General features: G+C 41.7%; 1 protein-coding gene across 1 annotated transcript in view; it reads right to left on the bottom strand.

The window, feature by feature from the left end:
• Positions 1 to 545: 545 nt before the first annotated feature.
• The window catches only part of LOC119739724 (slit homolog 2 protein-like), a 69,450-nt gene continuing 47,862 nt past the window's right edge, over positions 546 to 22,133 (bottom strand). Inside the window, exons 14-29 of the mRNA XM_038214754.1 lie at positions 20,098 to 20,169; positions 16,274 to 16,345; positions 14,612 to 14,683; positions 13,924 to 14,087; positions 12,261 to 12,393; positions 11,943 to 12,011; positions 11,507 to 11,578; positions 11,300 to 11,371; positions 10,380 to 10,451; positions 10,005 to 10,171; positions 9,100 to 9,313; positions 8,286 to 8,425; positions 7,994 to 8,087; positions 7,064 to 7,806; positions 6,398 to 6,607; positions 546 to 5,543 (exon numbers count right to left, since the gene is read on the bottom strand). Coding sequence (XP_038070682.1) covers positions 5,278 to 5,543; positions 6,398 to 6,607; positions 7,064 to 7,806; positions 7,994 to 8,087; positions 8,286 to 8,425; positions 9,100 to 9,313; positions 10,005 to 10,171; positions 10,380 to 10,451; positions 11,300 to 11,371; positions 11,507 to 11,578; positions 11,943 to 12,011; positions 12,261 to 12,393; positions 13,924 to 14,087; positions 14,612 to 14,683; positions 16,274 to 16,345; positions 20,098 to 20,169 — 2,632 coding nt within the window. The 3' untranslated portion in view covers positions 546 to 5,277. The remainder of the gene's footprint in view (positions 5,544 to 6,397; positions 6,608 to 7,063; positions 7,807 to 7,993; positions 8,088 to 8,285; positions 8,426 to 9,099; positions 9,314 to 10,004; positions 10,172 to 10,379; positions 10,452 to 11,299; positions 11,372 to 11,506; positions 11,579 to 11,942; positions 12,012 to 12,260; positions 12,394 to 13,923; positions 14,088 to 14,611; positions 14,684 to 16,273; positions 16,346 to 20,097; positions 20,170 to 22,133) is intronic.

The following is a 22,133-nucleotide window of genomic DNA, read 5'->3' as shown; positions in this document are numbered from 1 at the left end:
TCTTCTTTTGGAAGTTGTTTTTGATTGTCTTCTTTACTTCCTCTTTCTGCGTTATTGTTTATGTCTGCGTTTATTGTGTTTATGTATACCAGGCTGTTCTAATTCTCTACAAGCTTAGGCTTACCCGAACAGCCCCGTACTCGCTTTTCGGCTTATACAATTTACCGTCCATTACTGCATATCACATTATTGCATATCCATTATTTTGTACTTGGTATACGTTTGTTTATTTTTCTAATATTATTTTACATTTCATGTACAGTATTTCATTCCTGTTTCCTAATATTGTTTATGCTGATGTATTTTTTAATGGCAGTATGGACGTAAATGTGATATTGAAATGAATTAAAGAGTGAATTCCCCGCACTCTATAGAAACATCACCGTTTGCAGCAAGACGCAACAGAGCCGTAAATGCAGCCATTCACACGAAAACTTAAACAACCAAACCAAGACGATGCCAACTTTTTTTCAATCTTTTTTTTAATTATTATTTATTGATTGGTGCAGCCTGGTTTGTGCTTGGCATCAAACAAGGCCAGTCCACCTCCGCATTTATACAAGACCAGTACCATTTATATATACATTTAATAATAGAATACAATCAAAAATTAAAAGTAATTTTCATCAATAAAAACGTGCGGCACTGAGCATTTACTGTCACTGCGTCCTTTTCCAGCTGCCCAAGCAAACTACTCAACTGGTCCAATATATATACTATTGGACCGGTCCAATATATATTATTGGACCGGTCCAACATATATACTATTGAACCGGTCCAATATATACTATTGAACCGGTCCAATATTGAACCGGTCAAATAACTACTATTGGCCCGTCCAATATATATACTATTGGACCGGTCCAATATATATATACTATTGAACCGGTCCAATATATATACTTATGGACCAGTCCAATGTATATTTTATACTGACTGCTGATTTGCATTAAAAGGCTGCAATGGGGCACAAAACACCGATGCATGCCATACAGACGTGAACGACTTTGATAGCTTCCGGTATATATCGTCCACGATTACATAATGGAATAATGACATTTGGGTAAAGCAGTTTTTTTTTAATTTTTAAATACACAGCGCCAGCGATACAAGGATGAAGTTCAGTAATATACAATCGGCATTATTACAAAAGAAAATGATACCCAAAGAATAAATAAGTTCCGTATCGAGCTACACATTTTAGTTGAAACTCTTCAAAAATACCGAACAATCCATTTTATCATACCCATATACTGCATCAGGATTATATTGTAGGCTGTAACGATTTCACAATGAACATTATACATTATGTTTGGTACTCTACTCAGTGTACAACCACTGCAGTAGATACGCTAAATACAAAATGGCAGACTTGAATTTACAGCGAACATAACTAGTAATTATTTAACTAAAGAGAGCCAGTTTAAAGACCGCAGAAACGAATAAACACAATTAAACACTGTAGATATTTATAAACTGGCAGTGCTGGTACAATTTTTCACAGCTATTTAAGCACTTCGGTTTAAAAGGCGAAAGCGCAAGAAAACTGAAAATATCATAAACATCAAGCTCCCTGTAAAGAACCTTGAACATTTCTCCCAAATGTAGAAAGAGTTTTTCTTCGACTAAACAGTTTGTATTCTTGAGAATCTTAACCCCGGGCATACCCGCTCTTTTATTCTACACGGTTTGGCAATATTGGATCAAAAGGATGGGCACCCAAAGTGTTGAGGGTCACTTTAAGTTCAGAAAATTATAATGTTGCTCTAACCAGTTCCAAAATTTCAAAACAAAAATTACAACTAAGCAAGTCATATCAATAAAAAAAACATCTTTGTTATGTACCCAACCCTGTTCATAGTGGTGCTTCTTGTGAAAAATAAACAAGAATTGTTTGTAGATAAAGTCAGTTAATATTTACATGAAAACTAATTCGAAAAATATTCCATCCAACAACTGTCCGGCCACTAAAAAACAAGACTCCGTTTTGGAGACCTGTCTAACATACCAGATCGCGTACAAAGGAGTCTGAATACCAGATAATGAAGACAACGCGTTTCAGTTGTTGTAACATTAAAAAAAAATATGCAGCAGCATTTGTTGTCTTTTAGAACAATTACATTTATGGCCATTTATCAATGGTCATTTATACACTGCGGGTTACAGTGTAAAGAAGCGATATTTCTAAGGACTGAAAAAATAACGTCAAGTGACCTACAACAAGAGCCAATGAAACAGTCGCTTCTATCTCGCATCGGCCAATGACGGGCTGGCTTATGTTTCCCAGCACGCCGGTTCTTATTGCTTTAATTTTAACACTTACAAAAATAACACATTAATTTTGACATAACGCAGAGCTCCCAACAACCGCGTGACAACGTCATGCTGAGAATATTATTGGAGATGGTATGAAACACGTCTCCGCTACGTATATGTACGCGTAATAATTAATATGCAAACTGTCCGAGAATTAATTTGTACAAAAGAAAATACAACAGAGACACAATAAGTATGCTATTATTTCAGCAATAAAAGAACACATACTGTACAAATTGTTTTAAACTGTTACAGAGAAACTACCGTCTTTGAAAAGTATCTGAAAACTAAATCGCCCAAGATAAATACGACAGAGTGGCTTTACATTTGCACCCAACAACGTTATTTTTTTTGCCCTTGCACGAATATAAAAAACATGAAATTTCAATATCCGTATTGCCGTTCAGTAGATCCGACGATGTTATCCGCACGACCGCTAGGGGAAAGAAAATCACTTTGTGATGATTTTTTTGTTTCTCCAGCAAAAGCTACAGAAATTCAAGCCGTTATGTGTGAGGGTTTCCCCTTCAGTGTTTTTTTTTTCGAGGACTAGCCAGGAAATCAGCTTCTTTTTTTAATTCGTGGAAAGCCACATTTCAAAACATTACTACAATCCTTGCTCAAACTTTTTTACAGCTGCCTTTTACTTAGGATTTTTTCCCCTGACTTCTCGGGCCCAATAATAATCAACACGAAGCGCTCACAACAATGATTTTTTTTTAAAGGATGTTTTTTTTTTCTCATGGCCGAGGGCGAGTTTGTCTGAAACGATGACAAATCAACACGGCTTAAAAATACCCTTCAGGGGGGCCAGCCACGCATGGTGCCAATGAAAAGAAAAGATAAAATTCCCAGAGGCTAGGGGGAACCCTTTACTGATGCTTCGCTTCGCTCTGTCAACATGGATTAATTTCTCTGCTGGGGAGAGACGAGGGGGATGATTTTGCCCCGGCCAGCTTAGGCAGATGAGCGTTCATTAGTCCAGGTTTTCAGAGGAAGGGGGGTATGTCAGGGAGTGTCTTTGACTTCTCGACCACGCGTGGGTCTCGAAGACTGTGATGATGGAGGAGTAGGCGGTGGAGGGGAAAGGGGTGGGAAGAAGACATAGCCAAAGGGAAGGGAAGAATATAACAAAGATAATTTGATGGGAGGTGTCATACTTCAATGAGTTGTGTGTAATAACCTCTGATGTTAATGTACATGTTAATGAACCCTTAAGGAGACATGTCTTCGTCGTAAGTTATACCTAGATGCAAAGTGTTGACTTGACTTGACTGACTTACCAAAAGTAAGTCACCAAAAATTATTTCTGTCACCAAAAGTGATAGTCTGTCACCAAAGTGGCATCTGTCACCAAAGTGACATCTGTCACCAAAGTGACATCCGTTACCAAAAGTGACATCAGTTACCAAAGTAAACCATGTAACAGTGAGATGTGTTACAACGCAAGCTGGGTACCTTCGGATGTACACAGTCACCAAAGGGTCTACAAGTGTTACACAAAGTTTGTCACACATGCCACTTGCAGAGAATTCCTCCATCAGGATTTACCCCTGCCAACTGATCAGAAACTTAACCCCAAAAAACTTACAAAAGTAAGAAACTTTGTCCAGTCGTTGGCATGGTTAGGCAAGAGGGCCCAAAGTCAGAAATCTCTCCCATGTCGGTGCGGTAATCCCTGTATCCAGACTGTTGATCGATTTTCATGATGAAATGTCACCGGGCAAGATCAATTCATGCCGAGACGAAGCCGTAGACGATATCCCGACGGAGTCAATCTGGGCAAACCCTCAGATAGGTCGACTCAAAATAAAAAAAAAACCATCTGCCAGTTATCGAGGCTGCCTGGGGGGAAGATCGAACCAACCACCGCTGCGCAAGTATTACTTTCCTTCTACTTTTTGTCCAAGAGAAAATCTTCTCCTTTCCCTTCTAGACTTGAATTTTTTTTTTTACAAGGATCTATCCTGACAAATGTAGCACATGGAGATAAGTTGTCCACACTCTATGGTTACAGTTTCCAAATCTGAGTGCAAACATGCCCGCCGGCCCAGCTTAACGTACAATCCCTCCATGAAACTGGCACATACAGCTTTGTTGCTGGGACTACTACAGCGCCCTCATGAGTTTACAACAACAGATACAACAATTACTCCCCAAAAAGGGGCCCCTCATTTTGATGATGTGCGCAACGCCCATTTAAAGGTAGACAAATGAAAGAGTGATAACATACAACAGATAAAATGAACTACTGGCACTTACGGGTATTTTAAATACAAATTATTTGTTCCTTCGGAACACGCTGTCGTCAAAGTCCACCCAAAAAAACTCTACCACCCTAAAATATAATGGATGCTGAAAATCACGATAGGAACAGCACTTATCAGGGACAAAAGGGGATGGGAAAACTTGATTATCAGAGTTGGAATGTAACAGTCATGTTTACCCAAGTAAATTGCGGGGAAGCAGAACAGGCAGCTAACAATACACTAGCTGCACTAATTGTTCTTGAGTCTGAGAATAATGGGAGCACGTTAAAGGGAAGACCGTGCTGTGACCACCGACAATTTGCACTAAATCCAATGCAAATTAAATGACACGTGATGGCTTCTTAACCGACAGTGTTTACTCTGACAAAACTGTGGAACGTTTAACTCCCACCGACTGTCAACCTTTAACCCAAACGTCATGACAGCAAAATTATGTTTACGAGAGTCCAGGTTCCATACGAAACCAAATTGGAAAATAGGTTGCTGTATTGGCAGTCTCCTGGGAACATCTATGTCAAACCCCTTTGAAGAAAAGTAGACTCAAGTCCGATCACTACAGCATAGAAAATAATATCTACAAAAATAGCTTACGTTATTCTGCTATAGCATTCAGTTATTAATAAATTTTTTTCAGTATAGAAATTATATACAAATTTATAAATCTCCGACGTTCTCCTGTTGGAAGACGGGTCTATTCAGGCCCGTCTAGGATCTCAGGCGACGACTGGTCGACGCACTCTTGGCAGGCGCAGCTCCGGACGATCTTGACCTCTTGTTTGACCTCCGTGCCGTCGTCGCACTGGAGGATGATGTCCCGAGTCCGGACCCGCTGCGGCCGGCAGCAGGAGATGCCGCACTCCCCGCTGCATACCTTGGTCCTGATGGAGGTAGCGCTGCGGCACGAACCGTTCTCGTTCTCCGGTACGAAGAGTCTGTCCTGCGCAGTGCAAGTCGTTTCTGAGACGAGGTAAGAATGAAAGTGGTGATTAGATGTGAAATGATTCAGAGTTGCAATCACGTCCTCACATGTCAATTACCGGTCAATGACAAGTCAACCTGTCTCCAGTCAAGCGAAAAGCTATTCAACAAACACGAGGGCACAATAAGCTCTGGCCTGGGCCCAACTTCATAGCGCTGCTTAACAGCCGACTTTGTGCTTACCGAGCCTCCATCTATTTCATAGGGACCGTTAAGCAGTATAAGCACAGCAAAAGCACGCTTAACCCCAGAAGAAAACTTTGCTTAAATCAGTGACGTAACAATAGAAATCTCCATGCGCCCGCAACCGTTAGCATGAAATGGTGCTTAAAGCAGCAGCATGATTCTCTGCTATAGTAAGCACAACTTTTCTGCTTACTGTTAAGCAGTGCTATGAAATTGGGCCCTGGTTCCAGAATGTCTCACTTCATATGCAAAATAGACTTTCGCCAAGACTGTACTTACTGACAACAGCATTGCATTTGGTAAATGTTTGGTCAATTGGTGTTATATATTTAATGAGAAACTTAAGGGGGCCTGTTTTTGGTCAATATTCTGGGGACAGACCTACCGATCCACCACAAAGTGCCATATAGAAGCTCCTGCCAGAGCTGGAAAACTAGTGGTAGACACATTCCTTTCTGATTGTTCATCCTCTGTTGCTCCTTAAATACTTAAACCTAATTAACTGATACTCTTAAATTTTGATTAGATGTTCACTAATAGACAATGTACCCAATACTACGTCTGTCACCCACATCAGGGACATAAAAATCATGAACTGGAAACTGAAGCCTATGACAAAGGTTTTGAAACTTCGCAGGGGCACTTACTTGTGTCGCACATCTGTCCCATCCAGCCGTCCTGGCAGTCGCATGTATACCGGGCGGAGTCCAGCTTGCGGCAGAAGCCCTGCTTGCATGGGTTGGTCTGGCAGGGGTCCGGCATGTCCAAGGCCGGGCAGCCTGAGGTCACGCCCGTAACGTCTACCTCATCGGTGGGCGTGACAGGCACACCGTTGATGAAGAAGCCTCGCATGCAGCCTGTCATGACAAGGATACAGTAAAAGAGTTTCTGTCAACAAGTTTCTACGAAATGGCTAACCCTGGTAAACTAGAGAGTGGTTTGACGTCTGCACTCATCCTATCCAAGGAAGTGATGGATTATTTTCTCACAAGCCCTAAAAACAACGCTGACCTCAATGTACCTCAGATAAATAATTTTGATTAAGGGCAAAACTAAATATTAAAAAATGGTAGAATTTAATATGGAACGGGATGGAGAAACCCTGCATACAACCTGTGATGACAGTGATGTAGAGAGACATTGAGAGTAATAGACAATTGAGTGAAGAAAACATTAGTAGGGATTGAGAGGGAGTGATTTCAAGTATCTGTGATAGCAACGGAATACTCTCAATGCATTGTGAGAGAGAGTTCCTTGGAGAGAGAGTTCTTTGTTAGTGTCGGTGGATATCTAAGACAATGGTCTATGGTTACCATGGAAGCTGGATCCATTCCGCAGATGCCAGTGCCGGAGAGCGTACTGGTTCCTTTTCGAAGGCGCCCCGCCAATATAGAGAGGAGCGTCCACCACGAGGTACTCGCTAGGCCCTTCATTGGTGGCGCTCTGCATCTCCTCATCGTCAATCTGGAAGGAGATGTTGCGGCCAGCTACTAGGACCTGGACCGTGTGGAACTCCTCGTCGGCGAGGTTCTGCTGGCCAAACATGGTGGTGGCTGGGAAGTTGCCGGCATCGTAGCTGACCCGGAGGTAGCCCCTGAACAGCTCAACGGCAAGGTGGTCCATTGTGCCCTGGGCGCCGCCATGGTAGAGCAGGATGCCGTTCTCCGCCGTCGTGGCGAAGGCGATGGTGAAGTTGATTTGATGGGACATGTCTGGTGCCGATTTGCTGAGCAGGGCGTTCTGCTGTGAGAAGGTCAGGCTGGTGGAGACCTCGCAGCGTTCGCCGACGTAGCCCGGCCGGCACTGGCAGCTGACCTCCCCGTTCACCTCCTGGCACAGCGCGTTGTTCTGGCAGTTGAGGAAGTCGCAGGGGCTAGTCTGCGGAAAGACCACGGGAGGGTTCTGACAGTTGATGCCCGAGAAGCCTGGCGGGCACTTGCAGACCCACTGCTCCAGCTCCTGGATGCACTGGCCGTCGTGCTGGCAAGCTTGGGAGCGGCAGTCCTGGTAAGTCTCGGTACAGTTCACGCCACGGAAGCCTGGCTGGCAGTCACACCTGCAAGAAGATAAGGGGTTTGAGGAAGTTAATGACAACAGAATGACGAAGGCATTGAATGAACATAACCGAATTAGCAACCTCCCCTTAAATTCTGGCAAACTCTGCAGAGCCCTTTGTCTATTGTCCTTCGTTAATTATAAATATACGAGCATACAAGTAGAACATAATTATATCCTCTCTTTACCTGTAGCTTCGGCCCTGGTCATAGCAAACTCCTTCATTCTGGCATGGGTTGGTTCCTGGGGCACAAAGGTCCTTGTCCACTTCACAGTACGTCCCTGGAAGATTATCAGTGTATAAAAAATTGTTTCAAAAGTGCTCCTTGGCAAGCATCACTTATTAAAACTTGTGGATCCCATCCAGACAGCCAAAGCACTTCACGTCATAAAGGCAATGTATCACAACTGTTATTTATGTTGTGAACATAAAATATTCTGACAGATAACAGAGCCGGCATGGGAACTGCTGCTACCTACCCGAGTATCCCATACTGCAGTAACACGTGTAGTTGTTGATGCCGTCTTGGCATATGGCGTCGTTCAGACACTGATGGTCCTTACAGTCATCGATGTTCTCACCGCACAGGTCACCCTCAAAACCGGCAAGGCAGTCACACCTGGTTCAAAATGGAAGCACATAAACTTGGAGCTGGAATCAGACCCATCACAGGTCCAGTCACAAGTCAAGTCATAAGTCAAGTCATAAGTCAATCACAAGTCAAGTCATAAGTCCAGTCATAAGTCAAATCACAAGTCAAATCACAAGTTAAGTCACAAGTCAAATCACAAAAACAGCAAAACTTGATAAAGGTGCACCTCTTTTCTTTTGTGATTGCTTACTAAGTTTGAATGATTATCTTCCTTCTTGTGATAGTTTTTTTTAAGGGGGCATGGCCTAGTGGTTAGCATTTGTGACTCGTGTCTGAAGGCTCAGGGATTCGAATCCAGCTGCTGGTCATGTGTTATGTCCTTGGGCAAGCCACTTCACCCCCACCTGCCTCTCTTCACCCAGGAGTATAAATGGGTACCGGCATTAGCTGGGGAGTAACCTGCGATGGACTAGCATCCCATCCAGGGGGAATAGAAATATTCTTAGTCGTTTCATGCTACTGAAACCAGAGATAAACACCGGCCTGATGACCACATGGGCTCGGAACAAACTGGACTTTTTTTACTTTCTGATCATTTTAAAAACTTGAATGTTTCCCGAAGGTTCTTAGCAATATGTCGTGGGAGTACACAGACCATTTCTCCCCCCTCCCCACCCTTCAAGGGAAACCTCTAAGCCTACCTGAATCCACCGTTGAGATTCCGGCACTGGGCACCGTTCAGGCACGGCATATCCTCGCAAGCGTCCAGCTGCACCTCACAGTTGCGACCTTTGAACCCATCAGGGCAGTCGCAGGTGTAGCGCTCCGTCAGGCTGACGCTGCAGACACCCGCGTTCTCGCACGGTTCCGACAGGCAGGGGTCGCACTTGGCTTGGATGTTCATATCTGGTTCCTCTGTGGGTACAAAGATGTGATTTCGGGGTGAAGGAACTTAAATTAAACTTTTACTGTTTTTCAAGTTTGTTTTACTGTTTGTTCTCCTCCTCCAATTCGCACAAATGCATACTATACCTAATGCACATATTAAACTTAAAGATTACACAACGAGAAGAGTCCGACTCTAAAAGAGAAAGTTTAGTTCCTAGAATAACCAGAGGTATTTATTTGATGTTTTAGTCAACACTTTCCGACTCTCACCAGTTGAATGAAATGGCAACTTCTTGAAAATACCTCACTTCTCCTTTAGAGTTGACTGCTTCACGGATGGATTCCAAAATTTCACTGAAATTGTACTCTCTAAATTGCAACGCCTCAATTCGCATTCATGATGAAAAAGTTCAAAGCTTTTCTGCAACTCGAATGTTCCCAATTTAAAATGTGAAACAGCAAATAAGTTTTCTTGTCTGAAGACCCAAAAGTTGCAAAGATTATATTCTAAGGTGTACCAACAATGAAAGCTTATTCCATGCTATTCAGTGTGGATTTCAACTAATGAAAGTACTTTCTGGGTTAACGGGATCCTATAAAGTCTTGCAGAACAACTGAAGAATTTTTGTGTAAGTGCCGTGAGCAAAGAACAGTGATCATTGGTGAGCAAACGTTAGCAGGGCCATGAAATTGAGCCCGATGTCGACAAAATCCTTACCTGTACAAACGAAGGATTTGGATGGAGCAGTCAGGATAAGCTTCCCACGTAGGTCGTAAGGGTCGGCACACTTAGCGATGCCGGGCTCCTTGAAGCCATCTGCCTTGACCCATTCCGACAGCCACTGCAGGTGACAGTCACAGTACAACGGGTTGTTGCCCAGGGCACTGCAGTGACAAACGACAAAAGCAAATGTTTGGATTCGAACCCCGGACCTCTGAATTACAGTACAATTGCTCTACCAACTTCATGAATATATTTGCAAGACACTGCATCATTCAATGGAGAACAAAATTGACAGACACTGGACTTGAACCCGGGACACATCCATTCAGAGGTTCCATGAAGCGGCTAAGTTATTTCAAGAAAACTTACATGTGGCTCAGAGAGTGGAGATCGCTGAAGACGCCGTTTGGAAGCGTGGAGAGGTCATTGCCCTGGAGTGACCTTTGAAAGGAAAAACAGAAATTGTTGTGGATACTAGCATGGGATGACAGCAAAGTTTTAATCAAGTCTTCATAAGTCAATCACATTTGTCATCTAGTCTCTAGTCAAGTAAATTCTGACAAAGGAAGTCAGTGTTGTTGCGGAGTCCATCGAAAACCTGATCACAAGCCTGGTCACAAATCCTATCCCAAATCCAGTCACAAGTAACAGTGGATGAACAATAACAAAGGAATAATTTTGTCAGAGTATATCTGAACAGTTTGTGACTTTATCTAAGCCTGAAGGACTTGTTCTGGACACGCAAGGACTTGTCCGGACTGACGCAACTGCAGCACTGATTGAAGTCCATCCCCCGTGACCAAACTTAATTGTGACCTAACTTGTGACTTGTTGGTGACATTTGACTGACTTGTTTTCAATTTCTTCAAGACAGCAAGCCACAAAGCTAGACTTTCAAGTAGTAAAACTTACAGCCTTTAGTTCAACTAGAACCAACTTGGGGGGATGGGGTCATAAGCCAGCCAGCCAGCCGGCAGCAAGTTTGCCTGCCAGTGAGACAAATCAGCCTCCCACCCAGCATTTTTTTTTTCCTGTGCAGTTCAACTAGGAACAATAGAGGGAGCCCTCTCTGCAGGCATGCATATTCATATATGTCCTAGGCTTTGGAGAATATTTGAATCACTGACGCAAGGCAGCAGATTTATGGCCTGGTTGAATGTAAACATGACTTTTAATCAGATGATCCGAGTTTGAATCGTGGTGATGCCTTTTTAGTTTATTCTTATTTTATCTTTCAAATCAAACGAGGAAGGAACTTTTTTTTTACAACTCAGAAATGTCAAACTTACAGGATTCGTAGCGACCGCAATCCAGTGAAAGTGCCCGGTGGAATGCAGGCAATGCGATTGTAACTCAGGATTCTGAAAGCAAGGATATCGAACATCAAAATTCATCAAATTTGTGACCATAAAACAAAAACAAAAAGTGATTCAAATACTAATATTCAAGTTTGTTGAGGTGATTTTTTAAAAGATCTTTAACTTAATTATACTCACAGTGTTGAGAGCTTAGTCATGTTGGCAAAGGCATTCTCGGGTAACATTGTGATCAAGTTTGTACTCAAATCTCTGCAGACAAAAACAAAAAATATAGTTTGACAACAAAGCTTTGACTGAGTTTTATTTCCACAAAGCAAATCAGTCTGAAAACCAGACAAAAAGAAATGTTAGTTAATATTATCATTATTGTAAGAGTACTTATAGAGAGATCACTCGTTGGAATGCACATCCTGGAGTTTACTCGAAGTGTTTTATACATTCAGATATTTCTCGATATCTGGAAAGACTTGGCCGAAGATTGTTGCCTACAGGAGAAATCTTTCAACAAGCAAAAGAGCTACATCAGCTGCTGAATTCTAGTTCTCTCTGAGACACATAATTTTCCTCCTAACCCTCCCCGTACTCTTCAAGAGATGCAAGGAGGATTTCTTACAGTGTGTGGAGGCTCTTCAGGTTTGTCATTCCTTCCGGGATGGTCACAAGCTGGTTGGAGTCCAAGTATCTGAAGCAAAAAAAAAAGAAAAAAAAGATATTGAGTTGGTCTAAGATCTCCAAATCTAGTGTCTTATTAAATTATCTCCGAAATAAATTTTATGATCAGTGATACTACCTTCCTAGCATGTAAGAAACATGTCACAAGCTGCGACATGAACCTAGGAAATCACAATTTCCAACGAGGAAATCCTCCCCCCCAAAAAAAAATTCTAATCAGTACATATTGTCCATTAAACAAGAGGGACTGATGACTTACATTTCAGTGGCTGTCAGTGGGATGTTTCGTGGGGGCATTGTGAGTTCCTTGCGGCTGCATCGGACCACTGAACCGCTGCAAGCACACTCCCTGGGGCAGGCAACTGATGGCAGGCAGCTATTCAGATCGTTTTCTGCAAGAACAAAATTCAAAACACGATGGGGTAAAAAAAAAAACCTGATTGAATATTAACCCTCACCCTGCTGAATCCATGCTGAATCCATGCTGAAAGAAGTTTCACCTACAAATTTCACAAAAACTTTGGTGTCCCCCACATTCAATTAATACGAATCGTGTGGTCATCTCCCAATCACGATGTTTATAAATTCTCTTTTTCTTTGTCCTTTTTATTTTTACTGGCCACACAGAATTGGCTCCTAGTTTGATCAATGCACTACAAACATAGGTTTAAATGAACCAACTAAAGTTTCTCTAACTTGCAACAAAGTGCTCCATGCATATTGGTCCAATGCTGCCTTTCTATAGCGGAATCTGGCAACCAGAATAGAAAGCTGTTACTGCGGTGGTGGCAAGCTCACGCGCATGCTGCACGCATTCTTAAAGACAAGGCGCGCGCACATTTTGGTGAGGAGCCCGGAGTGCGTGCAGGCTACCAGAGCGCAATTCGGGCGAGCCTGGTGCTACCTCAGAAAATGGCGTCGCTTGATTAGTCTATATGCATTTTAGTCCATTGTGTGTCCACTGCGTACTTTGGCATCAAGTTTAGAAAAGGCTATAAATTCGCAACTGATGAAAAATGATTGAAAACACACTTCTAGAAAGGCAGCTGAAAAAAAAATTATTAAATGATGCATGTAGAATTTAATTTTACTGCCGTCTGTCAAAAAAAACCAAAACTATGAAAAAAAAAAAATAGTCCATCTACGCAAACACAGATTTAATACGTGGAACTTGTGCACATTCAGTAAACTAACTGCACATGCTCTCTGTGGCCTCAAGCATGACGTATTTTTACCCTCATTCCGCTTTGGCAGTGTGACGTCATTTGGACCCAAAACTACACTGCAATCGAAGGCAGAGGGCGCATGCTGCACGCGTTGCCCACAGATTCCTAGATATTTAGAACCAGAGATCGAGAACTGTATTCTCCAACAATGACTGAAACGCGTCCAGCCTACATCCCTAAATCAAATCCCATCAAACTTCCCCAAAGTTTGTACTGGTCTTTGTACCTAGCTCACTGACCGACCGACTGACCAACTGACTGGCTGGCGGACTCCCCTACTGACCGACTGTCACTGGTGCGCCGACGGACTGTTTTCCACCATCGTTGACTAACGTCAGCAACAAAGGCAAACAGTATACCCGAGTCATTATCTACGTTTTCAAAATGTCCGACACACACAATGAATGTAATGATTCCGTCCGTGCTGAAATTTTCCATTTTTAATATCCCAAGTAAACCCATGTCACTGGGGGAAAAAACTTCCACTGACAATAAATTTTTAGAGGATTTTAAAAGCTGCTATCCAAACAGTGACACTTGTTGGATCGGCATACAGGACAGCGCCATTTTGGCATCAATTTTTCGATAACATTATCTTTTTCATTTGGGGTTTCCGCATCCAGTTTATGTTTCAGTATACTTGACGGCACTGGAAAAGAGCTCGACAACAACGCTAAGGATGTCGGGTCAACAAACCTTCGCAGGTGAAGTCCGTCTTTGCGAGGTCTTCCAGCGGAACGTCTCTCAGGTTGTCCGGTGACTGGCAGATGGGGTTGCCCGTGACGATGTTTCGAGAGTTCAACCACTCGGGAAGCCAGGACAAGTGGCAGTTGCAGTTCAGCGGATTACCCATCAGGTTCCTGCGTGTATGTAAGAATACTTTCTGAATACTTTCTGAATACTTTCTGAATACTTTCTGAATGCTTTCTGAATACTTTCTGAATACTTTCTGAATACTTTCTAAATACTTTCTGAATACATGTTCAAGTGTTGCACATGACTGAAAAGCTGTTGTTCAGGCATTCAACTGGTAACTTACAAAAAAAGAGGAAATTCAAATCTTTCCAAGACTTTGTACAGTGTTTTTCTATTTTCAATGGCACACATGGGAAGTCAAAAAGGAGGAAATCAGCTGATCCGAGGAAAAGTTGCATGCCTGTGTTGTTGTAGCGGTGAAAATTCTGGGGGTTTTCCCAGTAAATGAAAAAAAAAAAAAGGTTTGCAAGCTGTTACCAATTTTGATCTTTTTTTCCCTAAAAATAAGAAAAAAATCAAAAGTGTCCAATAAAATACCCAACAGCCATAACGCCCAGATGCTTTGTGGAAGAAAAAGAGAACGCTTAAGACAAATACAAGAACCTGGAGAAATCAGAAATCTACTTACACAGTGGAGAGCTCTTTGAGTGAGTCAAACGCTCCGGATGTAATGGTGCTGATCCCGTTGTCATACAAGGCCCTACGAAGCAAAAAAACATCAGATTGAAAATGGAACGAGAAGAGAAACGATGAGTAATCCCGGCAATCATTCAAAAGTCAGTCACAAGTCATAAAATCACAAGTCAAATCACGATTACCAGGAAGGAACAATAAAAAGGAGAACAATGGCGATAAATGCCTTTGTCATAGTCTGTAAAGCTTGACACTTTGACTTTGTGACGGGATGACTTTTGATGAAGTAACAATTGATTCGTGACGACTTGTGAGGAGTTGCCTTTGAAGAATGAGTCAGTCCGCACGAACTACAAGCTGCTAAGTATTCCTTGTATTCTCGTTTTCAAAGATTTGGTCCAACGGATACTTTACTTTAATCTGTGTGATTCTTTCCGTTTAATTTCTTTTAAGTTTTCAAATGAACTTCAAAAGGGAAACTGACAAGATGAATTATAACACTTGAAAAGTTGAACAAAGAAATTGACGGGAGCGGGGCTTGAACCTGCGACCTCTGGATAACCGTTCCAGTGCTCTTACCAACTGAGCTATCCAGCCCTATGTTGGCGGTTCCCCAATTCGTCAATATCTTTGTTCAAGGGGCGCTAGTCAGAAGCCATGAATCGGAATATACAGCCAGGGATCATGCCTAAAGACATGATACAGACCTGGGAAATGGCAAACGGGGATCACTCAGAGCGGACGCGGCTTTTTTATTACAAATTTTCAAATGAACCGCAAAGGGAAACTGACAAGGATAGCTCAGTTGGTAAGAGCACCGGAACGGTTATCCGGAGGTTGCAGGTTCAAGCCCCGCTCCAGTCAATTGCTTTGTTCATTTGAAATCTTTTAAATCTGAAAACAGGCGCAGATTATGTTCCAATTACGCAACCCCAGAGTCTACTTCGGATTTTCTGAGCTCTTTGTGGCTTGGAGAATCTTGTCTTTGATAAGTACCTTTAGGTTGTCTCATTGGAGGAGTACTTTCGTAGGGTCATCAGAAATTGATATTGGTAATCTACTCACAAGAGATCAAATTAAAACCGCATCCCATTCTCCTCCTTGAACAAGACCAGGGAAGTTTAATACAGCTGCTTGTAGACCAGCCACCCATCAGAGTGCAATGATGCTATTCAATTGATTTAGGTCGGCTATTCACTGGAAGTCTTTTCACGCATCTGGTCTACAGAATGGGCAAGATTAGCCCATTCATTGGAGTACGGGGTAATCCTATATGACAGCACTGCCCAGCTCTCTTCACCAGCCAAACCAGTCAAACTCACGGGGAGACAGTCAGTCAGGGAGTCAGTCAGTCAGTCATTGAGGTAACTATAGTTGAATCCGACGAACAGAATGAGAAGCATTTACTGCGGTGGTGTAGTGCTCACGTGCATACTGCACACGTTCTTAAAGACGAGGCGCGTGCGCATTTTGGTATTCCTATTGGTCGAAGGAACCCAGAGAGCGTGTGTACTACCGAGCACGACTCGCGCGAGCCGGGTGCCACCGCAGAAAATGGCTGCCGCCATAAAGAAGACACTAGGCTGGCTCTCTGGGACCAGCAAAAACCCAACAAAACAAAAGCTGAAACGATTATCAGGCCGTTTGTTACACTCACAGTAGGCGCAGCGATTTCAGTCCAATGAAGGTCTCGTTCCCGATACAGGTCAGCCGATTGCTTCTCAGATTCCTGACAAGGAGAACAAGTACAGAGATACAGTCATTACAATTTGAAACTGGAAGGGTACCATTGGTTTTTCGAGCAGGGTGCCAGTGGCTATTGTCAAACTGGAAAGTAAAATTCACCACTTCCCAGATAATCATCCAGCAAGCACGCGAAACAAACGTCTCGTTGTACACCTTAGTGCAAAACACCATGAAAGAAATTAAGCCGGTAACAGCCTATAATGCAAATCCATCACGGTTAGTACATTTTCTAAGTTATTTGCCAGTACTATAATTCAATCACATTTTGCCAGAGTTATTAAATCCAAAACAGAATTAGAAAGTAATACCATGTTTGTTACTTCATAAATAAAACAGGCTCATTAATACTTTTTGTTGGTAAAAAGCTTGAGTGGATCACTACATTAAATGCACTGTTGGTTTTTCCTATATGATTTTAGTTAAATTGAAATCTTGATGGATAAGTACAAACAATCTTTTATACACTGACTTTTAAGCACTAAACTAAGCCTTTCAAAATGGGTGAACCAGTATGCTCATCAATAGCCCCATAAATGTGGCCAATTTACTGGACTACCTCCGTAAACATAGGCCACACATCCACATGTACAAAAACGTGTCGCACTTTGCCAAATTTTGATTTTCACATTTAGGCTTAGTTTGTAGGGTTTTTTTGCTTTAGAAGCATACTCACCATCTTTATAGGCTAATCAGAAAGTGCTGCCTTTTTGAGATGTCTATTTTTCGTGAAATTTCCAGATTCATTTGCACACGTTTGCGCATCAAAATTTCAACATGAAATTTCACAAAAATTAGACATCTGAAAAAGGCAGCACTTTCTGATTAGCCTATAAAGAGGGTGAATATGCTTCTAAAGCAAAAAACCCTACAAACTAAGCCTAAATGTGAAAATCAAAATTTGGCAAAGTGCGACACGTTTTTGTACATGTGGATGTGTGGCCTATGTTTACGGAGGTAGTCCGGTAAATTGGCCACATTTATGGGGCTAGCTCATCAAGTGCATTAGATATACGTAAATATTATTTTTAATGGTGTTATAGAAATAACTGTGAGGTTCAGAGTACTTGTATGATTCAGTTTAGGCCTTGAAAAGAGTTTTTTTTTCACAAAAGGAAATTCAAACTTCCCACAGAGTAGGTTCAGTGATAAGTTGACAATCCACTTTGGGGGAAAAAAAAGTTGGCAAATTTCTCCAAGTTGAAAAGGGGGACGGATGTAGGAAATTGTGGAAGAATTGGCTGAAGCGTTGCACAGATAATGGAGAATAGCGACAAAATAGAACCTGATGTGCCACGGAACTCTTTGAAATTATGGAGCTGAGTAAACAGAGGGCTAATAGGGGGGAGGGGGTCTTAAAAGATGCGCCATTCACAAAAAGCAAGATAAGATAGCTGTCCTGTAGATAACGTAAACTTTCAAGATCATCTGGTCACCAAACTTCTCAGGCTGATCTGAAATGTTCATTGCCACTTTCATATGGAGGAAACATTCCAGGTTAAATTTTTGGAAAGGCAGACAATTTTGTTTGGTTGTCAGAGAACAAAACAAACTAAGGTTTCTATTTGTTCTACTTTGGTTATATGAAGGCCCTCTTGCTTTGAAAATTCTCAAGATCTGCATATAAGTAATGATGAAATATCCCTGGTAACTAGCAATTCTGTGAGTGATGGACCATCAAAGTGTTGTAGTACTCGTACTCGGAGTACAAATTTTGGTACTCGTACTTGTACTCGTGGAAACAAAATTCCCTTGTACTCGTACTCCTGACAAAGTACTCGTACTCCTACTCATGCAAAGTACTCGTACACGTACTCATGGAAATGCACTCGATTACAAGGCTGACATAAACACACAAATTTGTTCTGTAGTAACCATACATCTGATGAATGATATAGTTATTGTGGGAACCGAAGACGCTGTGGGGACAGCAGAAAGTTCCACAACTTGGTCCTAATTTCCCCGATAAAAGACTTGTCCACACGCAGTCAACGCCAACACACTAGTACACACTGTGTGCCAAGTCGATAATTGCTTGTTAAAGATATCCTCTGTTATTAAAAACTATGCTATTCATGACAGTCAAAGTGAGCTTTTAAAATCTGATGAGTTACATGTCTGGTGATTAACTCAGTAGATTGTGATACATGTCATTATTAATTATTATATATCTATATAAAATATATATAAATAAATAAATAAATAAGTGTTTATCATCACACAAATGAGTTAGTAACTACCAACCAACTTTTCCCGTGTAAGTGCAACAACATGATTTTGAAGTGACTATATTTGGTGATAATCTACGGTTACCGTGATTGAATAATGTCGTAAAGTCATCGACCGGTAGGTACCTACTTTTTAAGTGAAATGCGTTAGGATTCAACAACCGAACACAATACAATTTGAGAACCAAACCACTCTGTCGCCATGGTTTTTAAGTAAGGCACAAAATAACTTGACACCAAGCATTTTCATTCAAAAAGACATTTTTTTGGGTGAGTATATTTTGGTCGATTATTTCCCTCTCTTCATCCAGTGCTTCGTAGCATTTACACTGAGGCATTGCTGGCCTTCAAAATCCCCAAACCCTCAGCATTGCCAAGCACGAGAGAGGTACCGAATATATGTCCAAAAGTTTGCAAAAAAGTTAGCTCGAATTAATATCGATATTCACATTACCTTTCTAAACCCTTCACCACATTATCTCGACAAATCACAAGCCTCAACGGCCAATGCGAAAGCGGCTTTAAATGCCTAGATGGAAATATTGTAAATGGCAAATGTAGTGATCTTACCAGAATTGGGGTGTAAAAATATCTTTAAAAAAACTTGGAAAATGCCTTTAAAAATAGGCATATTGAAAATAAAGGGCGCAGTCTGCTGGATGTAACCATGCCAGCCATGTTCAACCAGCAAAACCCCCTGCTACAAACCCAAAGTTGTTCTTCCCCCTTCCCCCGCCCCCTGCCTCCCCCCTTCCCCATTTGACTACTAAGAGCATCAAAGTTAATCGAAGACAAACCTCACCGCATGCCCATTATACTAAGACTGCAAACAAGATGGTTAGTACATGTTAATTGCCTCATGCAGACACAAGCACACACAATGCAAAACCAGCCCAAAAAAATCCACGACATCCAGCACTGAAACTTATCGTTTTAGAAAAAAACGTTGACGTGTAAGTGACTAATTCTTCTGTTTCCGATGCTGTCGTGTTTTTCCTGCAAATTATTTGTGTGGAAATTGCTACGGATTTGACAAATTCCCAAGTGGTTGCCCCGGAAACATGAATAAATGTCAACCCAAATTAAGGACACTTTCAATCATATGTTGAACTGGACAAAATCCAAAAATATATGTTTATCATTCTGGAATGTGCTTCTATGACATCCTTTAAAATATATGATTTTTTCCCCAATTTTCCCTAAATTTATTTCATATTTTTTTTCTCTCTTTGTTTTAGTGCAAGTCCTTTTATAAATTAAGTATGTTTGCAATGCATGACCAAAATAATTCACCACGTCTCTGGTTTAAAAAGGTTAATAAAATAAACTTTAAAAGCTGGATTGCCGTGGATTTGACGACGAAGAAAAATGTCAAACAAGCAGAGCTACGTGAAGAAGCAAAACAGACAGACAGGCACCGATAATCCAAATTGAGTTATAGAGATGCACATTCGCAACACACACCAGTGGAGTGCAGGGAAATGAGGTGGAGACGGGATACTATACTTACAGAGTTCTCAGTTTTTTAAGTCCCGAGAAAAATCGTCCGCGGACTTTGGTGAGCTTGTTGTTAGTAAGCAGCCTAGAGATAACAACAACAACATTGCCAAAAAAAAGAGAGATAGACGTAGGGGGGAAAAATCACAAATACATGCGAGCAGAGCTTACGAGGGGCGGGAGTTGGAGATAAGAAGTGGGTGGGGTTTGGGGTAGAGGGCAGGGCTTCCAAGCTTGTGGGAGGAGTTTGGAGCATTAGGAAGTCTTGGGGACTGCATATATGAAAGGGAACAAAATGCATGCCAAGGCTACCTGTCTATAATGTACTTTTTTCTTCTTCAGTTTTTGAGACAGAGATTACCTGATTAGGTTTTGCTGTTTTTTTTACACAAACTTGCGACACGATTAAACTATAATCGTAGACAATCAAGAGGCTGTGTGGAAGGGGTCTGGTTGGGGTTGGAGGTGTGGTCATCGGGTGGGAGCGGGCAGTCTGACAAGTTGAGGGAGTGGACAAATTTAGAAGGGGAGCTAGGGTTTTGGGAGTGTACGACACTGATCCAGTGTTTAAAGACGAGGGACCAAAAAGTTCAATAGGAGATGAAAGCAATTTCAAAATGGATCGTCGATCTGGGGAAAGGAGGGGGGGACAGGGAACATTCAGACTTGGAGTGTGCAGACACTCCCTAGGTGGGGTCTGAGGCCAAAGTTTGAAATGCAGATGCCGTCTCCGTTATTGGCCTATATTTTATAGAACTACGGATTACGGATTATATTTTGAATTTCACATCTTGTTTTTGATGGAGGGGTGTTGGGGTAGGGGAGGAGGGTGTTGGTGGGGTGATGTTGTTACATTCCCAAAATTCTTTCGTGTAGATCTTCCCGGGGGGGGGGGGGGGGGGTCCACCACTTGGTTTTGGACCCCATCCCCTGAAAGAAGAGAAAAAAAACTTGAACATTGACATCATTTTCACTACTTGCCGGAAACGAAAGAGATAAGGAGAAAAAAAAAACAGGGTGATTCATCCCATTTTGGATTTGCTTTTGGAAAGAAAAAAAATCCCAACTGTTTCACGGCTCACCTCAGAAAACTGTGTCGATAAATTAGGTTGAGGAGCAGTGAACGTGACACGCACTGCCCTATCCAGTGTGTGAAAGAACTTGTGATCAAGGGTGCTTCAAAATGTTCTCGGTTGAACATTCAATGTGTTTATCTACTGACAAGTACTAGTAACACATGTAATCGGTAGCATGTAGTATTTCAAGTGGTCAGGTACTCGGTCCAGACAACAGCCTTGGCATGCATTTCAATGAGGACCTAATTGGGGGTGGGGCAAGCAGCTTTTGGGAAAGGGGGCGGTGTGTGGAGAGGGGAACAATTGAAAGGCCAGACATCACGCATGCTTCAACACTTTTACGGCAGAATTGACAAACACACTGTACAGAAAATTATCTTTAAGTACAGAAAATAATTCCACAAAGCAAGACCACTAAAAAATATACTAGACATAGCTATACAGAGTGACAAAATTATTTGGCTTCAGAAAAAAAAATGGCCGAAATGTTTTCACAATTTTTACATGGTGCATACAAAACTACCTATTTGTCAATATTGTATCTGACATTGAAATGAATGACACCTTCATTCGACTAATTAAATATTTCTGATCAGCAATACTTTCCGCTTAGTGATTTTATCAAATTGGCCACATAAGTAGATGGAGAGCCAAGTAAATTCACAATGACTTTTAAAGGGGATTTTCAATGTTTTTTGTTTGCGGGGAGGGGTGCTTTGATGATATTGTGATTCAAAAAGTTTGTTCACTGCAGAACTGACTTTGTTGAATATTTAAAAAAAAAAAAATTTGAATGATGAAAATGATCATTTTGCTCATGACTTCACTCAAAGAAAACAGCGGTGAGCGATTTTTTGGAGGGGAAAGCTAATCATGAGAGAGAGTCAATGCATTTTGAACAAAGTGAAAACTGTTGGATGAAATGCCGAAATTGAATTGAAAATGCAGCAGAAAATATGACCGTAAAAAAAGT

The sequence above is a fragment of the Patiria miniata genome, unplaced genomic scaffold (assembly GCF_015706575.1).
Source record: "Patiria miniata isolate m_02_andy unplaced genomic scaffold, ASM1570657v1 HiC_scaffold_4, whole genome shotgun sequence".
Taxonomy (NCBI): domain Eukaryota; kingdom Metazoa; phylum Echinodermata; class Asteroidea; order Valvatida; family Asterinidae; genus Patiria; species Patiria miniata.
Note: the sequence above shows the minus strand (reverse complement) of the source record. Positions and strands in the feature narration are given on the sequence as shown.